The following is an 18,688-nucleotide window of genomic DNA, read 5'->3' on the forward strand; positions in this document are numbered from 1 at the left end:
GATAGCAAAAAAGGAATCCATTTTCGTCCAGTGTCTGGTAAGCTGGCGTTTGAATGGCAGGATTCCATTAAATGTACACACACACACAACACCTCCCCACCGTGTGTTCTCTCTCTCTCCACACACATACACATAAGTGTACCTATGTACGTATGTATACACGTACACAAACATATATGCAAGCACATAATCTTACACATGCACATGTAAACATCAATCTCTCCACATATATGTTACAAAGAGATGCTAAAATGATGTCCTTGCTTTGACTGGATGGTGTGGATTTGTCCTACTCACTATCGGTCAGTTCCCATAGCCGTGGGGGCAGGTCACTAAAATACTCATGGCTCAAGGCAGCCTGTGCCGATAGTCTGTTCTTTGGGGAACATTGTAGGAGCTTGGAGGCCAGATCCTCTGCATAATTCACATAGCTGAGCCTGAAAATGTAAGCACAAAGGAGAGAAATCAGACCAAACAGGAAAAGTCACTAAATAAGACATAAGTCTCACCCAAATGTTCTGGTCTTATTTATTCCTGACCAAGAAAACAAGTTAAATTACCTACTGAAAATAAACAGAAAGTAAATTCATGTTGGTTCTTAGGGTATATACATTACTCTAAGCTGGCTTTTACTCTTGTACTCTTAGTGTCATTGATTTAAAATATTCCTACTATAAGCAAAAGATTGATACTTTCAGGCTAGAACTAGGTCCAGAGGTAGGAGATTTCAGATGATAATTTATCAAATAGTTGCCAGAATTTGTTCATAGGATCCATGTAGTACATATACATCTGGATACATTTATAGGAAAATTAATATAAAATAACTAGGAGAATTAAAATAAAACTGCTATTAAATTCCTCAGTTACTAAAGTTACTTCTTCTCTAAGAATTCACATTTTCTTACATTGAAGATACAATTATTGGAATAGGTACACTGTCAAATGTCAACAATCAAAATATTAACATGCAGGTTAACAAAGGGAATATGCTTAAACCATATGGGGTTGAATCAATTCAAGATGACCTTTAAAACAACAGTAGATAGAAAATGTGTGTCTCAAGATTACCAAAATAAATAAATAAATAAATAAATAAAAAGGCAGAGAGGTAAAGTCCTCCATGTGGTACAGCTTTCAAATGGGTAGCAGACCACACAGGCCAGCCCAGCCTTGCTTTTTTCATGGAGTCTCTATTCCCCTGCTCAGTGCAATCAAAACCAGACAATTAACATAATAATAAAAGTATTCCTAAAAATGGCTACCGTTTGTGGATAGTTGAATATGTGTCAAGTACCTTCCTAGGTACTTTTTGCACTCTCTCATTTATGATAGTCGAACAAGGTCATTCTGTTCCCATCTAAAAACAGGAACAGGTAAGAGGGAATCAGAGAAGATAATCGGTTGCTCAATTAGCAGGTTGAGTGGATTCACGCCTATCCAAAATTAGAACTCTCAAATGGTAGGGGGATGCAAAGTGCAGCGTAGGGAATGCAGTCAATACTACTGAACCAACTACGTATGGTGCCAGGAGGGTACTAGACTTATCGGGGGCATCACTTCCCAAGTTATGTAAATGTCTAACCACCATGCTATACACCTGAAACTAATATAATACTGAATGCCAACTATAATTTAAAAATAAAACAATTTTAATAAATAAAGTGGTTTGCATTTGCCATGCTCTCAGATTGTTTCTAAAGGTTTTTATCCTGGGATTCCTGTATTTCTGCAATGAGGGGCAGTAAGTACAGACTCAGAGGCAGCCAGACAACTGCAAAGAAAGTTGCACCTGCCAGTGGGTATTTGTTCAAAAGCCCTAAAGCTCCTACACACACAATTAGCCAATAAACAACTTTCTTCAATGACCAACAACTCTTCCCATTCCCTTCTCAAGCAGCTTTTTAGTATTGATTTTAAATTGTTATGGGGGCAGGGAGGATTGAGCATAGGGAAGAGGAAAGGAAGCAATGAACTTCAGTAGAAAAATAAAAAGGGAAAAGAGCAAAGAAAAATATTACTACAAAGATCCAATCTAAGAGGCTTTCTAAGTCTTCACACATGAAGGTCTCAAAGGTGGGCTCAGTGTTCGGCAGCTGCGATGGCTATTTAAAAAAAAACAACACTGAGCAGTGGATTGGTTTTTAATGTCTCTGCCTGGCAAAGAGAACTTTGCCCACAGGAAAAGACGGCATTGCCAAGATTCTCTATAATTTTTTCCCCTTTCTTTTAAGAGGGGCCAGGTCCATCCAAATCGTTCCTTCCTCTTCCGAAGACACCCTCACTATTATAAACTATTCATTAATATTTAAAAAATATCAAATGTAAAGTTTGAGATAGGTAGACTTCATGGTAAAAACTGCACTTATATTGAATGTACAGTTTATATGAAATCATGGCGAAAAACACACTGGTATCCATTTTCTACAGCTTCGAGAGAACAGAACAAGGCCAGACTGAGATGAGATCTGAGTTTTAGTCCTGACTCCGTTACGAGAGGGATGAACTACAAGTGTGCGGCCCCTACAGCTCTAACCAGCCATGAATCATACTTGAAGCCATGGCTTCACTATTTCGAAGAATTATATTTGTAATCATAGCTTTGTTTTTGCAATAGATTGTTGGCCATATTTAAATTTTTAAAAAATTTTTATTTATAGACTTTAGAGAGAGAGAGGAAAGAAGAGCTGGGAGAAGGGGAGAGAGAAACACCAGTTTTATTGTTTCACTTACTTACGCATTCATTCATTGATTCCTATGTGTGCTCTGACTGGGGATCGAACCCGCAGCCTTGGCATATTGGGACAATGCTCCAATCAACTGAGCTACCTGGACAGGGCTGGCCACACTTAAATTATATATATAAATAAATATATAAGGAATTTACTAATATAAGACAATCTCATTTCTCATCTCTCAATCTGACTAAACTTTAATAATGTTGATGAAATAATCAAATGCTTATTTGTGACACTCAGTTTCTATACAAATATGTAAGTTATATATATATATATAAAATTTTAATTTTGAAAAGTTTGCTGTTTCCTCACTTGCATTTCAAGAACCACTTTTATTCCAACTCTCCATATGCATTTTCAACATCAGAGTCTTTGTCATTACCTGAACCACTTTTTGAGTTCATCTAAGAGGTCTGAGATTTGACAATTCCAGGATATCTTATTTGGAAGCTGTATCCCAAGCCATAGGTACACCTTATCAGAATGTTATAATGACTGCGGTTATTGTTTGCAATCTCCCATTGCGATGGTAGATTTTAAAAAATTTTCTTGTCATTCAATCAATTCTTGTTTTATATATTCTAAAACTGAGTAATTAAACGCATAATAATGTAGCACTGTTATCTCCTCCTGGTAAATTATGTCATCAATCCTTTTGTAATGACTTTTTATCTTCAATAAAGCTTTCTGGGCTAAAGTTCATTATTTTCTCATATTAATTTAATGGCCAGTTTCTTTTTAATTCAATATTTACCTGATATACCTTTTGTAACCTTGTTACTTTTAATTTTTCATATCTATAATTTTAAGGTTTCTCTTTCATAAATACTATATAGCTGGCTTTATACTTATTCAATTAAATAATCCCCATATTCTAAAAGAAAATTTTGTTCATTTACATTCTGTGATTATTAATATATTTATATATGTATTCATTTTTTGATGTAATCTTTATTGTATTTTTCCCATTACCATTTAGTCCCCTTATACCCTCCTTCCCCCAGCAAACACCACACTGTTGTCCATGTCCACGTGTCCTTTTTCCTTTTTGCCTAATCCCTCCACCCCATAATCTACGACCCCTCAACTAGTTCTCATCTTGCTCTCCATCTATGAGTCTGTCCCCATTTTTCTTGTTAGTTCAGTATGTTCATTAGATTCCATATATGAGCAAAATCATATGGTATTTGTCTTTCTTTTACTGGCTTATTTCACTTAGCATAATGTTCTCCAGGTCCATCCATACTGTCACAAAGGGTAAGATTTTCTTTTTTATGGCTGAGTAGTATTCCATTATGTAAACATCCCATAGTCGTTTTATCCACTTGTCTATTGATGGACACTTGGGCATTACTGATATATTTAAATTACTGCTACCATCTTACTCTTGCATTCTATTTTGACCTGCTTCCTTTTTCTAATCTTTTTCTGTCTTTTTTGGAATGAATTTTAAAATTCAAGATTTCCATCTTCTGTTTTAGAAGTTATACATTCTATTTCTATGTGTTTAGTAATTACACTCAACTTTTTATTTTTTTGCATTTCAATATTTACTTAGATATTTAAATTCTCACATTTAGTTTTTACAAGCTGATAGACACTAAGAAATTATTTCTCCCCAAGAATTATAATCATACATCCAGACAATATAAATATGTGATTGAATTAACAGCAATACCCAGCACCATTTTACCAATTACATAATAAGACAAATTGTTAAATATTCAAATATAAAATTACACAGTTTAACAGACATATAAAATGCTAGATATATGTTCAGTTCATTAGCAGAAACTAATTTCTTTTTCTGGGGGCATAGTCCATATGTCCTGCACAAGACAAGCAAACTATTTTGTTAAAAATCCTTTAATAGCTCACTCCCACTCTTTTTTTTAAGGCTCTCTCTTTCAAGTTGCACCCAAAGTGCAAACATTAAATCAGTTTTCAGACGTTTTGTCTGGAGACAGTAAAGATATGTGCTTCTGTACAATGTGGATTTTACATGAACTTTTCCACCAGAGGTTTGTGATTTTCAAAATGGAGGTTTTCATAACTGCACAAAATGAGATTTATAGAAAGACATTAAAAAATCATCATAAACTTGGTCAAAAGCCAACAAAATCAGTGGTTACACAAACCTGATGTCTACTGTTTTAAATATGGGAGCTATAAACATAAAATAGCAAGCAAATGGCCATAAAAGCCCCACTATCAATGTTTGAAATGAATGAAGGGATAAACCACAGGCAATCTACACTGGTTTTCATACTTCCTGAGATTTTAATTCTGTAGGATATTAAAAAACATGTCAGTATTGTGCCGGGTATTTCAGCACCCACTCTCTCTAAATTCCTAACATTTTGATAAGATTCTGGCATGGAACTAGATTTGAAGGAGACATAACTCAATACTGCGTGGTTTCAGGAAAGGTCAATTGATAAAAATGATAAGCATGTATTAAATGCTGAACAGCAAGAAATTTTTTGCTAAGTTTCCAACTAGGCTGTTCATAATCCAAACACAGAGGCTGAAATTCTGCCAAGCTTGAGGCCTGATAAAACTGCTTATCGATGCTCCCACGAAAGCTTCGTTAGACTTACCATTCGCCAAGCCTACATTTTGGCTCATAGTGATGATAAATTGGATCCTGTCTGAAGTTCCATTTCCAAGGCAATACTATCTGGCAGCCCAGTTTTATTGACTGCAACGATAATTTCTACGACTACTGGTATCTATGAAGTGCAGCAGGATTTTAGGACAATGCTTCTCCAATACAGAAGGTGCTTGCTTTTAAAAGCTCCACTCTACTTTTGTCTGATGAACTTTGCCCACATGTTCGTATTTTATTCTACCTTCAATTAACGCTAGGGCAACAAGCATTAGTGCTCTCCCAAGACCTACAACACAATGACAACAATACAACAACCAGGTTCTTCAAGAAAAAAGACATAACCAATCAATTGTCTGTCTGGATGGCAGTGCACCATCAGATGGCCAGCCCAGAACCTGACACCTTCTCTCTCTACAAGATCAGCATTGTAAGTTGCTTCACATGGTCTTATATTGTGTTAATGCCACACATTTTAAATGCTGCTATACATTTATTTAAGGTCACACTGGTCGGACTGTCTCACATGATGTCACAAGAGCTGGTTCGTCCATTTGAGCTATACTTGTTTAGTTAAGTAACACTTTATAGGATTATGAGAGAAGTGAAATAGTTGGATACAGAATACAGAAGTAAGTAAAGAATGATGTAGAGAAACTGAAGTCTGCTTCAATATATGACACTGGAAATTAATTCTCAGTGCTTTGAGTATGAGGTTGGGCATAATGGGAAGTGAAATGAACCTCCTGGCAAACAGCAGCGGCTTTTTAATTCAGTAATGAGGAGGTAGAAAGGACGTTCCCTCAGGTTTAGGCCACCTAGGTTACAACTCCTGTAAAACATTTTCCTCATTTTAATTCGGTCCTCTTGTGTCCCCGTTAAGCCCTCTTATGGAGCTCCTTGGTGGAATAGCAACGAATTTCTATCATTTCACCTGTCTGTATAGAAGTTATGCTGTGTTCCTGATAATAATCTCCACTGCCCACCAGAAAATAAGTATGTGAACAAGAACACCACAGAACCACCTAATCTGTGGCTAATGATGTTCTCTTTTGGGGTGAGATGGCTTAGAGCTTTGTTTTTTTTAACCACCAAACATATCAGAAGAAACTTCCACGCCTTTACCTTCACCCTCAGTTCTCCAAGCGAATGGCTCTTTAATTTTTTTTAACATTTAACTTTAACTGTTTAGAGTTGAACTTTATCTTTACCATCCTGCCAAACAATACAAGAACGCTGGAACACTTTGATTCTGATGACATGGGTCCCATCTCTCATGTTGTTATTGTCTAGTATTTTATTTCTATTTTCTATGCTTTCAAGGATGCAGATCAAAGTTATTGTTATTATTATTCAGATTTACCCATGTTTATCATTTATTTAATCACCTTAGTTCTCATGTTTCAGATATTCTTTCTTAGATTATTATTTTTGTATCTGAAATACAAACTTTAAAAGGTCTTTCCATGATGAAAGAACTTGGTGGCAAATTCTGTTTTGTTTTCATATAGGATAATAGTTAGCTGGGAATTAATTCTAGGTTCAAAGCATTTTCTCTTAACTCTGAATATATTATTTCACAGGCTTCTGTTGTCTCTGCCTGATAGCTCTCCTCTTCTTCCTTGGAGGACTGTTACTGCAATGTAAGATATTCTTTTGATTTAACCTGCTTGGTATTCATAGTGTTTCCTGAATTTGAAACTTCGTGTCTTTCACCAATTCAGGAAATAATCTCAGCCATTACTTTTAGACAATTGCTTTTCCCCAATTCTCTCTTTTCTCATTTTATAACACCAGTGTAATGCATCTTATTAAATTTTCCATGTCTTTATTCATTCTTTCATATTTTCCATCTGCCAGTCCCTCTGTTCTCCATTCTAATTATTTCAGAGCCCTCTCCCAGTTCAACTAATTCTCTAAGCAGTCGCATCTAATATGCTGTTTTCACTGTTTATTTTTGTTCTTACAAGTTCTTCTAACAAATTTACATGTTCAAGTTTGATAGCTTCTGGTTCAAGTTCTAAATTTGATCTTTTATTTCTTTATAACATTTTAAATGCAGTTATGCTCTATGTCCCATAATTCCCAACAGCTGAAGTTCTAGGTGAGGGAGGAGTCCAAGTTTGTTGCTCATGCTACCGACTCTCACTCACAATGACTTTTCCTCATTATGTTTTGTAATTCTGAATTGTGAGCTCATGCTTAGCTAATGTGAATCTTTGGGAATCCTGAGGAGCCTGGGTTGAGAATATCTTTCTCCATAGACACTTTCTTCTGCCAGGAGTCCTGGGGCTCTCTCAACCATTGGGCACTCCGAGTTCTTTCTGTTGGCTTCTGAGACCACGGCAGTGACACAGGCTCTAATTTAAACTTGAAGAATTCTCAGGGGAGAAGGTTTCATTTCCACACAGAACCTAGGCCAACACAATCAACTGGCCCTTGCAATCTCCTTTTGTGGAAGCAGGTTTTTGTTTTTCTTTTTTGAGCCAGCCCATTACTGAGCTAAGTGCTTTGAGGGTCTTGACTCTACCTGAGGAATCTTAATTCCTATGTTCCACCTGTGTGAGGCCCAAAGGCTGGTTTCCTGACCTCCACCCCCGTGGTTCCACTTGTTGTAGTATCACCACCACAAGGCAGCTGCAACTTTAGCACTTACTCATTACTCTGGTTTTCTTCATCCTTGGCCCCTGGAGATTTCATTTATCTTCTTCTTGGTTCAGCTATGCATATACATTTGAGCAGATGTGCTTGTGGTACTTTACCCAACATTTGAGGTGATCTTTAGTGGTGGTAGAAGATACCCCACCCCCAACAGGTGTATATTTATAATCTGCACCATCTAATTGTTACTATACAGTAATTTATACTTGTAATTTTTAGATCTTTCCCCTTGGAATAACCACTAAATCAGTGTTGTTCCTTTGCCTTTTGTAAAAGAAAACCACTATTTCTTTTAGGTCACCTCTAGTAAGCTTCGAAAACTAGCTAAATGAAGTTGTTTCAGGCTACTGTTCCTTTTCCACTCAATTTATAGATGACCCTCAAATACATCATCCCAAGTGAAAGGAGCCAAAGCCTACACAATGTATAATTCCATTTATGTGACATTCTGGGAAAGGCAAACTTACAGAAACAGAAAAGCGAGCAGTGGTTCCCCGAGGCTGGGGGTGGGAAGAGTTAACAAAGAGCCCAGAGGGTTTTCTCTGATGGCTCTGCATCTGGATCAAGAAGGCTGGGCATCGGGCCATGTAGAGATGTGAGAGGGCAGGGTCAGGGGGACCTGTCAAGGAGGTTCAGGGGAGGGAGCAGTTTAGAGAGATGGGGTGTGGCAGGTTTTCACACGGAGCATTCCTCCTCTCTGGGCGGGTGGAATGCCGAGCCTCTGGGAGTGGCTACACACGGGTGGGGAGGAGGGACCCTGATGCCTCAAGGGATGTTCTGGCAAATGGACAGTTCCTACTGCCGATGGAGAGGCTGTCCTTTTGATTTCAAGGCTCCAACCCAGGTCACTGAGAGGGGATCTGCCTCACGCTATCAGAACTGTGCCCATCATCTTGGAGGGGTAGTCAGTAAACTGTGATCATGAAGGGTCACATAATCCTGGCAGGGTGTGTGGGACAGGAGACTGTCATATTCATGCCATATTCATTTACTAAAAAGTAAAAAGATGTGTTTGTGGAAACTCTCTGGGAAAAAATCTAAGAAATTTTTAAATTATAAATCTTCATGACAACAAAGAGAAACAATCCCTACTGAATTCAAAGTGTGTGTGAAGAGAATCTTATGAGTAACTTTCAAACAAACGCTTTTAATACAGTTGAAAATAAAGGAACAGTGCTATTCTAACCATAATGAATTTTCATTTTCCTAGTCCTTATCCATGCAACATACACATACACACACTTTACCTGCACATACAAGGGGGGCCTGGAATTATCTTCTGGAGGGCGGACCCCTTGTAGTACAGGCTTCCCCTTCTAGGTGGGTGTTCTAGGATCCCGTCTGTATCAGTGCACCAGCTGGCATTGTTGTGAGAGGCTGCGTTCAGCTTCAGTGAATTTTTTTGAAGACTCTTTCAATGTGTTTGCCCATTTCATGACGGGTGATTTAGAGGCACATCTGCCCACATCATGATGAGTGTTCAGCAGTTTTTGACCAAAAAACAGCATGACTCCCAATCCCCACCTTCCCTATTCTTTTGATCTAACCCCTAGAGATGTTTTTGTTTCCCCAAATAAAAAAAGTCCTCAAATGGAAATGTTTTGCCGATGTGGAAGAGGTTAAACAAAAAATAGCAGAAGCACTAAAAGGCATCAGAATCAGTAGGTTCAAAAACTCTTTTGAGCAGTGGAAAAAAACATTTTAATAGGTGTCTTGCATCAAATGGAGTGTACTTTGAAGGTGACTGAAGTTTAAACATGTACGAAAAAATACACAACTTTCTACCAATAAACTACATTTTTGGGGTTCCCCCTCATATAGATACATACATATATATATGTGTGTGTATGTGAAGATACATAGATACATATGAAAGAAGATAATATGACTAGTGAAAAGCAGCCTTTAAAAGCTCACCCAGATTTCTAAGCCATCCTGAAAACAAAGAGCAAAGCAAACCGAGCATCTTTTGCCAGCCTAAAGAAGATTGTCGAAGTTGAGAAGAGGAAATTAAGAGTGGAGAATAAAAATGATGGTACAAAAAGAGGAAGACCTGTGTCACAGCAAGGCAAAAAGGGCTACTCCCTCCGAGGCACGGCTCCTGGGGCAGTGGGGGACACGGCATTTGTTGACTGACTTGAGTGTTTGGTTGAGGACTGAGGATACGAATTGTTCCACCTGCACAAGTGTTGCCTTACCTGAGAAACATAAATTTAAAAGTAAACAATCATTTTAAGCACACATATCTTAAGGTCATGCTGTTGTCCTTAAAGAACATCTTCAAAGTACATATTCCTCTGCAGAATGGCATTTTCTTCTTCTTCTTTTTTTTTTTGGGGGGGGGGGGGGGGGGGAATGGGAAGAAAATTGGTCTTTGTCTTTTTAAAGTTACTTTATAAACTGGGACTGCATGTATTTTGCTTTTTTTTTTTTTCTTACACTCTTCCAAAAGATTCCCTCTAAAATTGATGATATGTCTGCTTCTGGAACAACTAAGATAAGTTATTTTGTTCCCAAGAGCTGACTTGTAAATATGACTATAAACATCTTCACTGGGATTTTTTAGTGTTTTAGCTCATGAAAGCTGGACGTAAAGCATAGAGATGTGGTAGGTTCAACTTACTTTTTAGAGTATTCAATGGAGATACTAATTTCCATAGAAAAGCTTAAAAGGATATAAAAGGGAACAAAAAAGTTCTAGAATATTCCTCACTTGCATTCTATAATGGGATAGAACTAGATACACCGTGTTCCTGTGTCTGAAGCATAATAGCATGCTTTGTCTCTCAGAGTTGGAATAGACTGACCTGGAGTGAGTGATGTGGAGGGTGTCCTTCTTCATGATTTACTTACGGTCACGCTCTTCACAGAGCCAAAGTCAGGGTGGGAACCTTTCATTAGACAGTGGGCATACTGTCTCTGTGGCAAAGTTGCCAACATGGGCACTGGTCATTGGATTATACAACTGATCTATTGAAAATGATTTGTGAAGAAGTCAACCCACCCATAAAGATGCATCTGTTTCCTCAACTGTACTGCACGGACCTGTCAGACGCTGCACTCTTTCTGTCTGTACATCAAAAGCAAAATGGTCATTTAATCACCTTCTTATCAAAGCTTTTGACATAGAGGGAGGACTGTGGTCATAAAACTGCTCTGATTTTTCAAACAGTGACTTATTTTTACAAAATAGGCTCAAATCTATTCATTTTGCAAAGAGGGGTCAGTTATTGGTCAAGTAAAAGAGGAAGGGAATCCCTGACATCGGAATAAACTCTTGGGGAAAATAAAGACTAACATAAGGAAAGCCTTAGGTCTGTGCAGAGAACTCTATTCACGGCCTGTGCAATGAAATGACAGGCAAGGCTCTTAGTTACATTAACAATGAAAAGACATAGTTCTTTAATGCTGAGACTTTCTTTGTCAATGCAGTGCTGTAAAAAACAAAACAAAACAAAAAAAACCAACTTGAGATTCCTCCCCTCAAGGTAGAGATAATGTTTTTAATAGTTTCCATAAATAGGCTGTATTTTGTTGTGCTTAGAAAACAGTTCAGTTGTCATTCATTTACTCTGGTGAAACTGTTTAATGACACACTTTCCCTGGCAGACAGTCATTCCCATAATGGTCAGCTCACTTGACTGTCACATGAGTATAATGATAATGTCATTTGTAAGGACCTCTACAGTTTACAGAGTGCTTCCACATGTACTATTTTATTTGATCCAGATAATCAAAGGGCCACATTTACAAAATGGGGAGCATCTAGGTTCTGACTCTGAAATTTTAGTGTCCATTACATCCTATGCCAAAGATTTATTGCTAAAGTGTATATATACCAACAACTTGCTAAGTTCTCTCAAACAACAGCAGCAGGCCTCATTGAGCCCTCAACCCGCGCACCTCTTGCTAAGTGGTCCCAGGTCCGGCACTAGAGCAGCCAGCCTAGATTCACATCTTGGCTTCACCTGGGAATTTCCAAACCAAGCACAAGCAGCAGCCATCTCAAACTGCTTTACAGCCCAGGCAGTGTGGCCCTGGGCAAGACACAGGTGGGGGCTGATGTTGGTCTGCACCACCAGGGGAAATCCAGAGTCTGTGCACCCAGTGGACAACTACAGACCACATCAGAGCACCACCACCCTGTCCCTGAACAGCTGATCCTCCAGAGGGCAGAGGGTGGTGGTCAGTGGTCACAGTCAGTCTCTGAAGCTGACTGGCCTGGGTAAATCCCTCCCACTGACCTGCCAACAGCAATCAAGGCTCAACTACAAGAGGAGGGTGTACTCAGCCCACATGAAGGGTGCACCTCGAGTACCCAGCTTGGGTGATTGGGGAGGCTGTGCCACTGGATCCGACAGGACACCTACTACATTGGGCCATGATATCACAATAGGGAGTCATAGCAGCTCTACCTAACACATGGAAACAAACACAGGGAGGCTGCCAAAATGGGGAGACAAAGAAATATGGCCCAAATGAAAGAACAGATCAAACCTCCAGAAAAAGAGCTAAGTGAAATGGCGATAAGCGATCTATCAGATGCAGAGCTCAAAACACTGGTTATAAGGATGCTCAAGGAACTTAGTGAGGACCTCAATGGCATAAAAGAGATCCAGTCAGAAACAAAGGATTCATTAATTGAAATAAAGAACAATTTACAGGGAAACAACAGTAGAGTGGATAAAGCTGAGATTCAAATCAATGATTTGAAACAAAAAGAAGCAAAAACAACCAATCAGAACAACAAGAAGAAAAAAGAATACAGAAGAATGAGGATAGTGTAAGAAGCTTCTGTTATAACTTCAAGTGTTCCAACATTTGCATCACAGGGGTACCAGAAGAGAAAGAACAAGAAATTGGGAATCTATTTGAAAAAACAATGAAAGAAAACTTCCCTAATTTGGTCAAGGAAATACACATGCAAGTCCAGGAAACACAGAGAGTCCCGAACAAGATAGATGCAGAGGCCCACTTCAAGACACATCATAATTAAAATGCCAAAAGTTAAAGAGAGGCTCTTAAAATCAGCAAGAGAAAAGCAGTTGGTTACCTACAGGGGAGTTCCCATAAGACCGTAAGCTGATTTCTCAAAACAAACTTTGCAGGCTAGAAGGGACTGGCAAGAAATATTCAAAGTCACGGAAAGCAAGGACCTACAGCCAAGATTGCACTACCCAGCAAAGATATCATTTAGAATCAAAAGGCAGATAAAGAGCTTTGCAGACAAGAAAAAACTAAAGGAGTTCATCTTTACCAAACCATTATTACATGAAATGTTAAAGGGACTTATTTAAGAAAAAGCAGATCAAAACTATGAACAATGAGATGGCAATAAATACATATCTATCAACAACTGAATCTAAAGAAAAAGCTAAGCGAACAAGAAGAACAGACAGAATCACAGATCCAGAGAGCATTTTGACAGTTGCCAGATTGGAGGGTTGTGTGGGGGAAGGGGTGAAGAGGTCAGGGGATTAAGAAGTACAACTAGGTAGTTACAGAACAGCCATGGGGATGTACAGTACAGTGTAGGAAATGGAGGGGCCGAAGAATTTATACCATGAGCCTTGGACATGAACAATGGTGGGGGGATTCCCTGAGGGAGCGGGGAGTGGGGAGGTCTGTGTGGGCAGGGGGAGGGGGAGGAAAAATTGGGACAAGTGTAACAGCATGATCAATACAATACAATTTAAAAAATAAACTGTATATATACCAAGCTGTATGTCACCCTGGTGGTAAAAGGATTATTGGGCTATTTTGAAATTTTCCATAAGAACACCTTACGTATTTTGGCATTTCTCTCTCCCTTTAATTTTGTACTCCACTGCTGTGGAGAATATTCTTTCTATGTTCTTGTTAACACCCCAACTGCCCTATATTTAAAAAAAACAACAGGGAGCATATAGCATTACCAGAGACAAGACGAAAAGTTCCTGAAGTCCGTCATACTAACCTGCCCAGCTAGGTTAGGTCTCTCTTTCAGATCTAAGGCGCACTCAATACATAGTCGCCCTTGCAGTAAACTCGATCTGGTGGAAAAGTACAGAAAGTGCTAAAGAGTCCTCAGCAGGATGTTTGGAAAACGTTAGCACTGACACTCTTAAGCATATTATAAACTGCCAAAAAGCGGGCCAGTAAAATGAAAACATTAAACTCTTGCTTTGGATTTCAAAGCTCAGCTAGATATTTACCCCAAATTTTCTAGCTTTGATTTTTTTGTTCTTTTTCCTGGAAAAAGAAATGTCATTGCATATGTAAGTTCACCCTGACATCAAAAAAAAGGTGGTCTGGTTTAAAACACATTGGTTAACTTATGAAGTAATTATACTAGCCTTTCCTATGTACTAATATGAATCTGTAGATTTTCATATTTATACTTCATAAATCCGTGGAGGTATTATCATAAAATAATCAAAGCTAATGTAAGTGAACTGCATCTTATATTCTTCTCAACACAAGTCCTTGTGTATATATTTAAACTCATTTTTACTTAATAACCACAAAAGTAGATCACACTTCCACTCAATCTGCTTATGGGGGAGCATCGGTTAACTACTTCACAGCATTGTTTTTACAGAGATTCCACTTCAATGCCCTCTCAAATTCTTCTCCAGTGACTAGCAGCAGTGACTTTTGTGAGTTTTATTTTTTAATAGCTTATATAAAATACTATAACCCATATGCACTTAACCTATAATTCTACATGCTTAAATAATATAATTTAAAGAAAATCACTCTAAGATTTGTTAGAACTTGCCAAACTTTGACTTTTTTTCTCATAAAGGATAGTACAAACCTGTCAGGAATTATACTTGTACCTCAGTTCTGTTTTAGAAAAGATCCTTAGATTTAGCAAAGTAGTGATTATATGGTTCTATAATTTTTGTTCAGTGTTTTGCTTTAATAACATGGTTAACAGCAGAAAAAGCACAAGTAGTTACTTTTGAATCCTCTGACTGAACGGCATGATAGAAGGGGATATAGATATATTTTTTTTGTTGTTAAAAGAAATAACAATAACTAACTCTTCTAATCAGAAAGCTAAAACATATAGAATACTTAAAAGAAAATTCTAAATTCACAAGTCAATGTAGAATATCCTCAAAAGCAAAGGCTATGCAATCAACAGAACTGATTTCCAGCCTGCCAGTTCTCCTGCTTACAGTTACACCCAATCATAAACACTAGACCTTCATAACCACATGATCTTGCCCCATATGGAATTTCATTGTTACCAGAAGGACATCAGGTGACTTATAACCTTTCCAACTTCTGGATATAGATCAGGATAAAATTAATACCCTCTCCCACTTCACAGGACTGCTGTGAAGATTGACCTTTTCTTACTATGACTTGCTTAAATCTTATTATTTCACCTATTTCACAAGTTTTCAAAACATTATTAGGACATCAAGAGTGAAGCAAAGGAAACTGTCAGTGAATGTTCTACCCATGTGGTGGTATTGAAATTCATGCTATTTAGAGAATAAAGATTAGCCAATTTTTCTGAATTCACAGTAGTTGATGACAGCACTATTTCATGTGAAACAGATGACTCTCATTTTTGATGATAAAAGATGAATCAGGAGTTTAAATTCAAATCTTCATTTATCAAAAAAAAAAATGAATGCACATTAAACCTTGGCTATGGCTTATGTTTTACATTAGGAGGGATAGGTTATAAATATTTAGTTCTAATTGCATGGGCGGTGTGCAAAACATTTCACTGTAAAATGCTCCTGAAAAACTTATTGGTGCATCTGCATTACGGTAAATTAAGCTAATGGAAATGGTAACTCACAGCCTTTCGTTCCTCTAAAACCCTAGAGAAGTTACGACCCTGACCACCGAGGCGGGTCTGGGAGGCTGGTGTCTGCCTCCCAGGAATGGTCCCGATGTGCCCTCGACTGTAAACAGTGCTAAAAATAGCTCCTGAAAGGCATCGTTTTGCTGTGATATTATTTTGCCAAAAGAGAAGGGAAAAAAATATCTTTAATCCTGAACAAAACCTCTTCAAAGTTTATGTTCTCAATAAACCTTTCACTGAGAACTGAAAATATAACTTGGTAATGCAATAAATACCCTAACAAATATATCAGATTTTTCACTTAATGCTTTTTACAGGCTTAAACCAAATGGAGTAAAAGGAAATCACCTTTTACAGTCCAGCTCCTACAGGAAGAATGCCTTGCTGTTACGCTTTTTAAAGAAGGCATGGTGAATTTATATCAACTTTGGCGAATCTTGGGGCATGATAAAAGGAAGAAAAATACCAGTGCAGTTAACATTCCATAGAACTCTTTCTTCACATGTTTATTTCCTTAGAGAGTGGACACGATCCAAGATAATAAGAAAAATGTAAAAATCAAAGTATTTTTAAAGTCAAAAGATACAGAATTTAGCATCTTATGATGATAAAGGATAATGTTTCCCTATTCCTTAAAAAAAAATTGTCTCACAAAGCTATGAACTGGTGAGGATGGGAGGAATTCATCAATAACAGTTCTCTCATTTAAACCAATGTGAAAGAAAATTCAGTTAAGTCAGAGCTTATGGCTTATTGAAGTTTAGTTGAAGGCAAATGAGGAATCGATTTGCTGGGAACTAATTTCAGCTTCCTTTTCATATAACATTGCATCTGGGATTTGAAACCATATGAGTTCATTATGATGTAAAGAAGAAATGGCCTGTGTGTTTATGTCTGAAACAAGATGTGGATTAAGACTACTGAATGGTCAGGCATCCTCTATGAGGGTCTGACGCTCTAAGAAGAAAAGTCAAAATAACTTTTAGTGCTTATTGATACTACAGGGAGCCGCCGGCCTGCCTCTGTCCCCCAGTGTCTTCTGGGTTGCACACTGAACCAACTACCTGTTGAACTATCCGATCTCCTCTGATTCTCACAAAAGAAATGGCACACCAGCAAATGACATGCTTGATCTAAATACAACTGTGGGAAGGTACACAATGGAGATGAAGCATTAATACTGGGCTAGAGACCTTTCACATGTTCTCTCTCTTATTCTACATACCCAGCTGTAAGATTATTCTAATTATCCCTTAGTATAGACAGGGGAACTGAGACTCAGCAAGTGAAGGATGGGCATGTTAGGTGTCTCAAATGCTGATGCTGTCTTCTCTATGCCATTCTTTTGAAGACTTTATTTATATCTTACATTTTTCTCACTATAAGAGTAAGACATGATCATTCTAGAGAATTTTAAAAATCTTGAAACATATAAAAGAAAACAAAAACATGTTATAAATCTGTCTGTTATCCTGAGATTATGACTGCTTTTTTTTTTTATCAATTAGATTTACCCTTATGTGTATAGGTCTGAGCACAGACATAAATGTTTTTCTTTGTGATTTTTATCACTATGTACATTTTTTTCTCATGACAAAATTTCCTCTTAAAGCCTGAATTTTATAAGCTCTCTTCAGATTCCTGAAGGTAACACTTACAGCCATTTTGAGGTCATTTTAGCTTTTTGTTTATCCCCTGGTGATCAAAAACAATTTTTACAACCAAAAAAATCAGACATCCATAAATACTGTATTCTGTTGAGGGTGTGTGCTTCCTGCCTCCCACCCCCCAACTTTGAGTATTTACATTGATTCTCACTTTGCCAGTCAATATTCCCTTAGTAGTACAGTTTTACCAAAACTCCTTTCATATGCAAAAACATGACAACAGGCATTTTATATTAGACCGAGTCCTAAGGATGCTCTCAGCTTTGTGACTCTCATACTGTGGATGCCATGATGAAAATTTTTTTTAAATTTTACTCCACAGCTTTCTTAATACACTTGTACTCATAAAGTTGGCTGCACTAAGAACTTCCACTACAAGAGGAGAAAATAAGATTTCAAGGATAGGGAAAACAACAGTGGGTAATTATTGCATATCTGTGAGAACAGCCATCTTGGAAACTCTATGGAAATTTTTGCATTTTATTTCTTTTTTGTTTTTAAAAAAACAAGTATTTATTATTACAGGTCAGAAGTTCTGAGCAGCCTAACTGGGTACTTCTGGCTCAGGGTCTGTCACAAGGTAGCAGTCAAGTTGATGTGAGGCTACAGTCATTTGAATCTTGACTGGGCCCCGTGAATCCCTTCCCATGGTGGCTCACTCACATGGCTGTTGGCAGGAGGCGTTAGTTCCTCACCACCTGCGCTTCTCCATAGGACTATTCATGGGACATGGCAGCTGGCTTCCGAACAGCCAATGATCGGTGGGTGAAGGGTGGGAAGAGTCAGAGCTAAGACAGGAGCCTCAATCTTTTGTAACCTAACTCAGAAGTAACGTGCCATCCCTTCTGCAGTATGCTGTTGGTCACCAAGCCCAGATCTGGTGCAGCGTGGGAGGAACGCCCAAGGGCGAGCAGACAGAAAGATGGGGACCACTGAGCCATGTTGGAGGCTGCTGACCATACTGATGATTATAGAAGATACCTGTTTTTTTAAATTGTGGTAAAATATATATAACCTGATTTTGCCATTTTAACCATTTTTAAGTGTGCAATTCAGTGGCATTAATTATATTCACAATATCATTCAAACATCGCAAATATCTATTTCAAAACCCTTTCATCACCCCAAGCTGAAATTCTATACTAGTTAAACAACATATTTTATTAAAATAATGTGACAATAATATTAAAGATAACTTCTGGAA

The 18,688-nt window shown here is 37.9% G+C and overlaps 1 protein-coding gene across 2 annotated transcripts in view; it reads right to left on the reverse strand.

Moving 5' to 3' along the window:
* CDK14 (cyclin dependent kinase 14) overlaps positions 1-18,688 on the reverse strand; it is a 537,382-nt gene that overhangs the window by 90,746 nt on the left and 427,948 nt on the right. For both annotated transcript variants that reach the window (XM_054564177.1, XM_054564178.1), the window contains one exon: positions 298-437. In XM_054564177.1, the coding sequence (XP_054420152.1) occupies positions 298-437 (140 nt within the window). The remainder of the gene's footprint in view (positions 1-297; positions 438-18,688) is intronic.

Source organism: Pteronotus mesoamericanus, unplaced genomic scaffold, assembly GCF_021234165.1.
Source record: "Pteronotus mesoamericanus isolate MK-2021 breed Mesoamerican mustached bat unplaced genomic scaffold, CSHL_Meso_final scaffold_85, whole genome shotgun sequence".
In the NCBI taxonomy this organism is placed as follows: domain Eukaryota; kingdom Metazoa; phylum Chordata; class Mammalia; order Chiroptera; family Mormoopidae; genus Pteronotus; species Pteronotus mesoamericanus.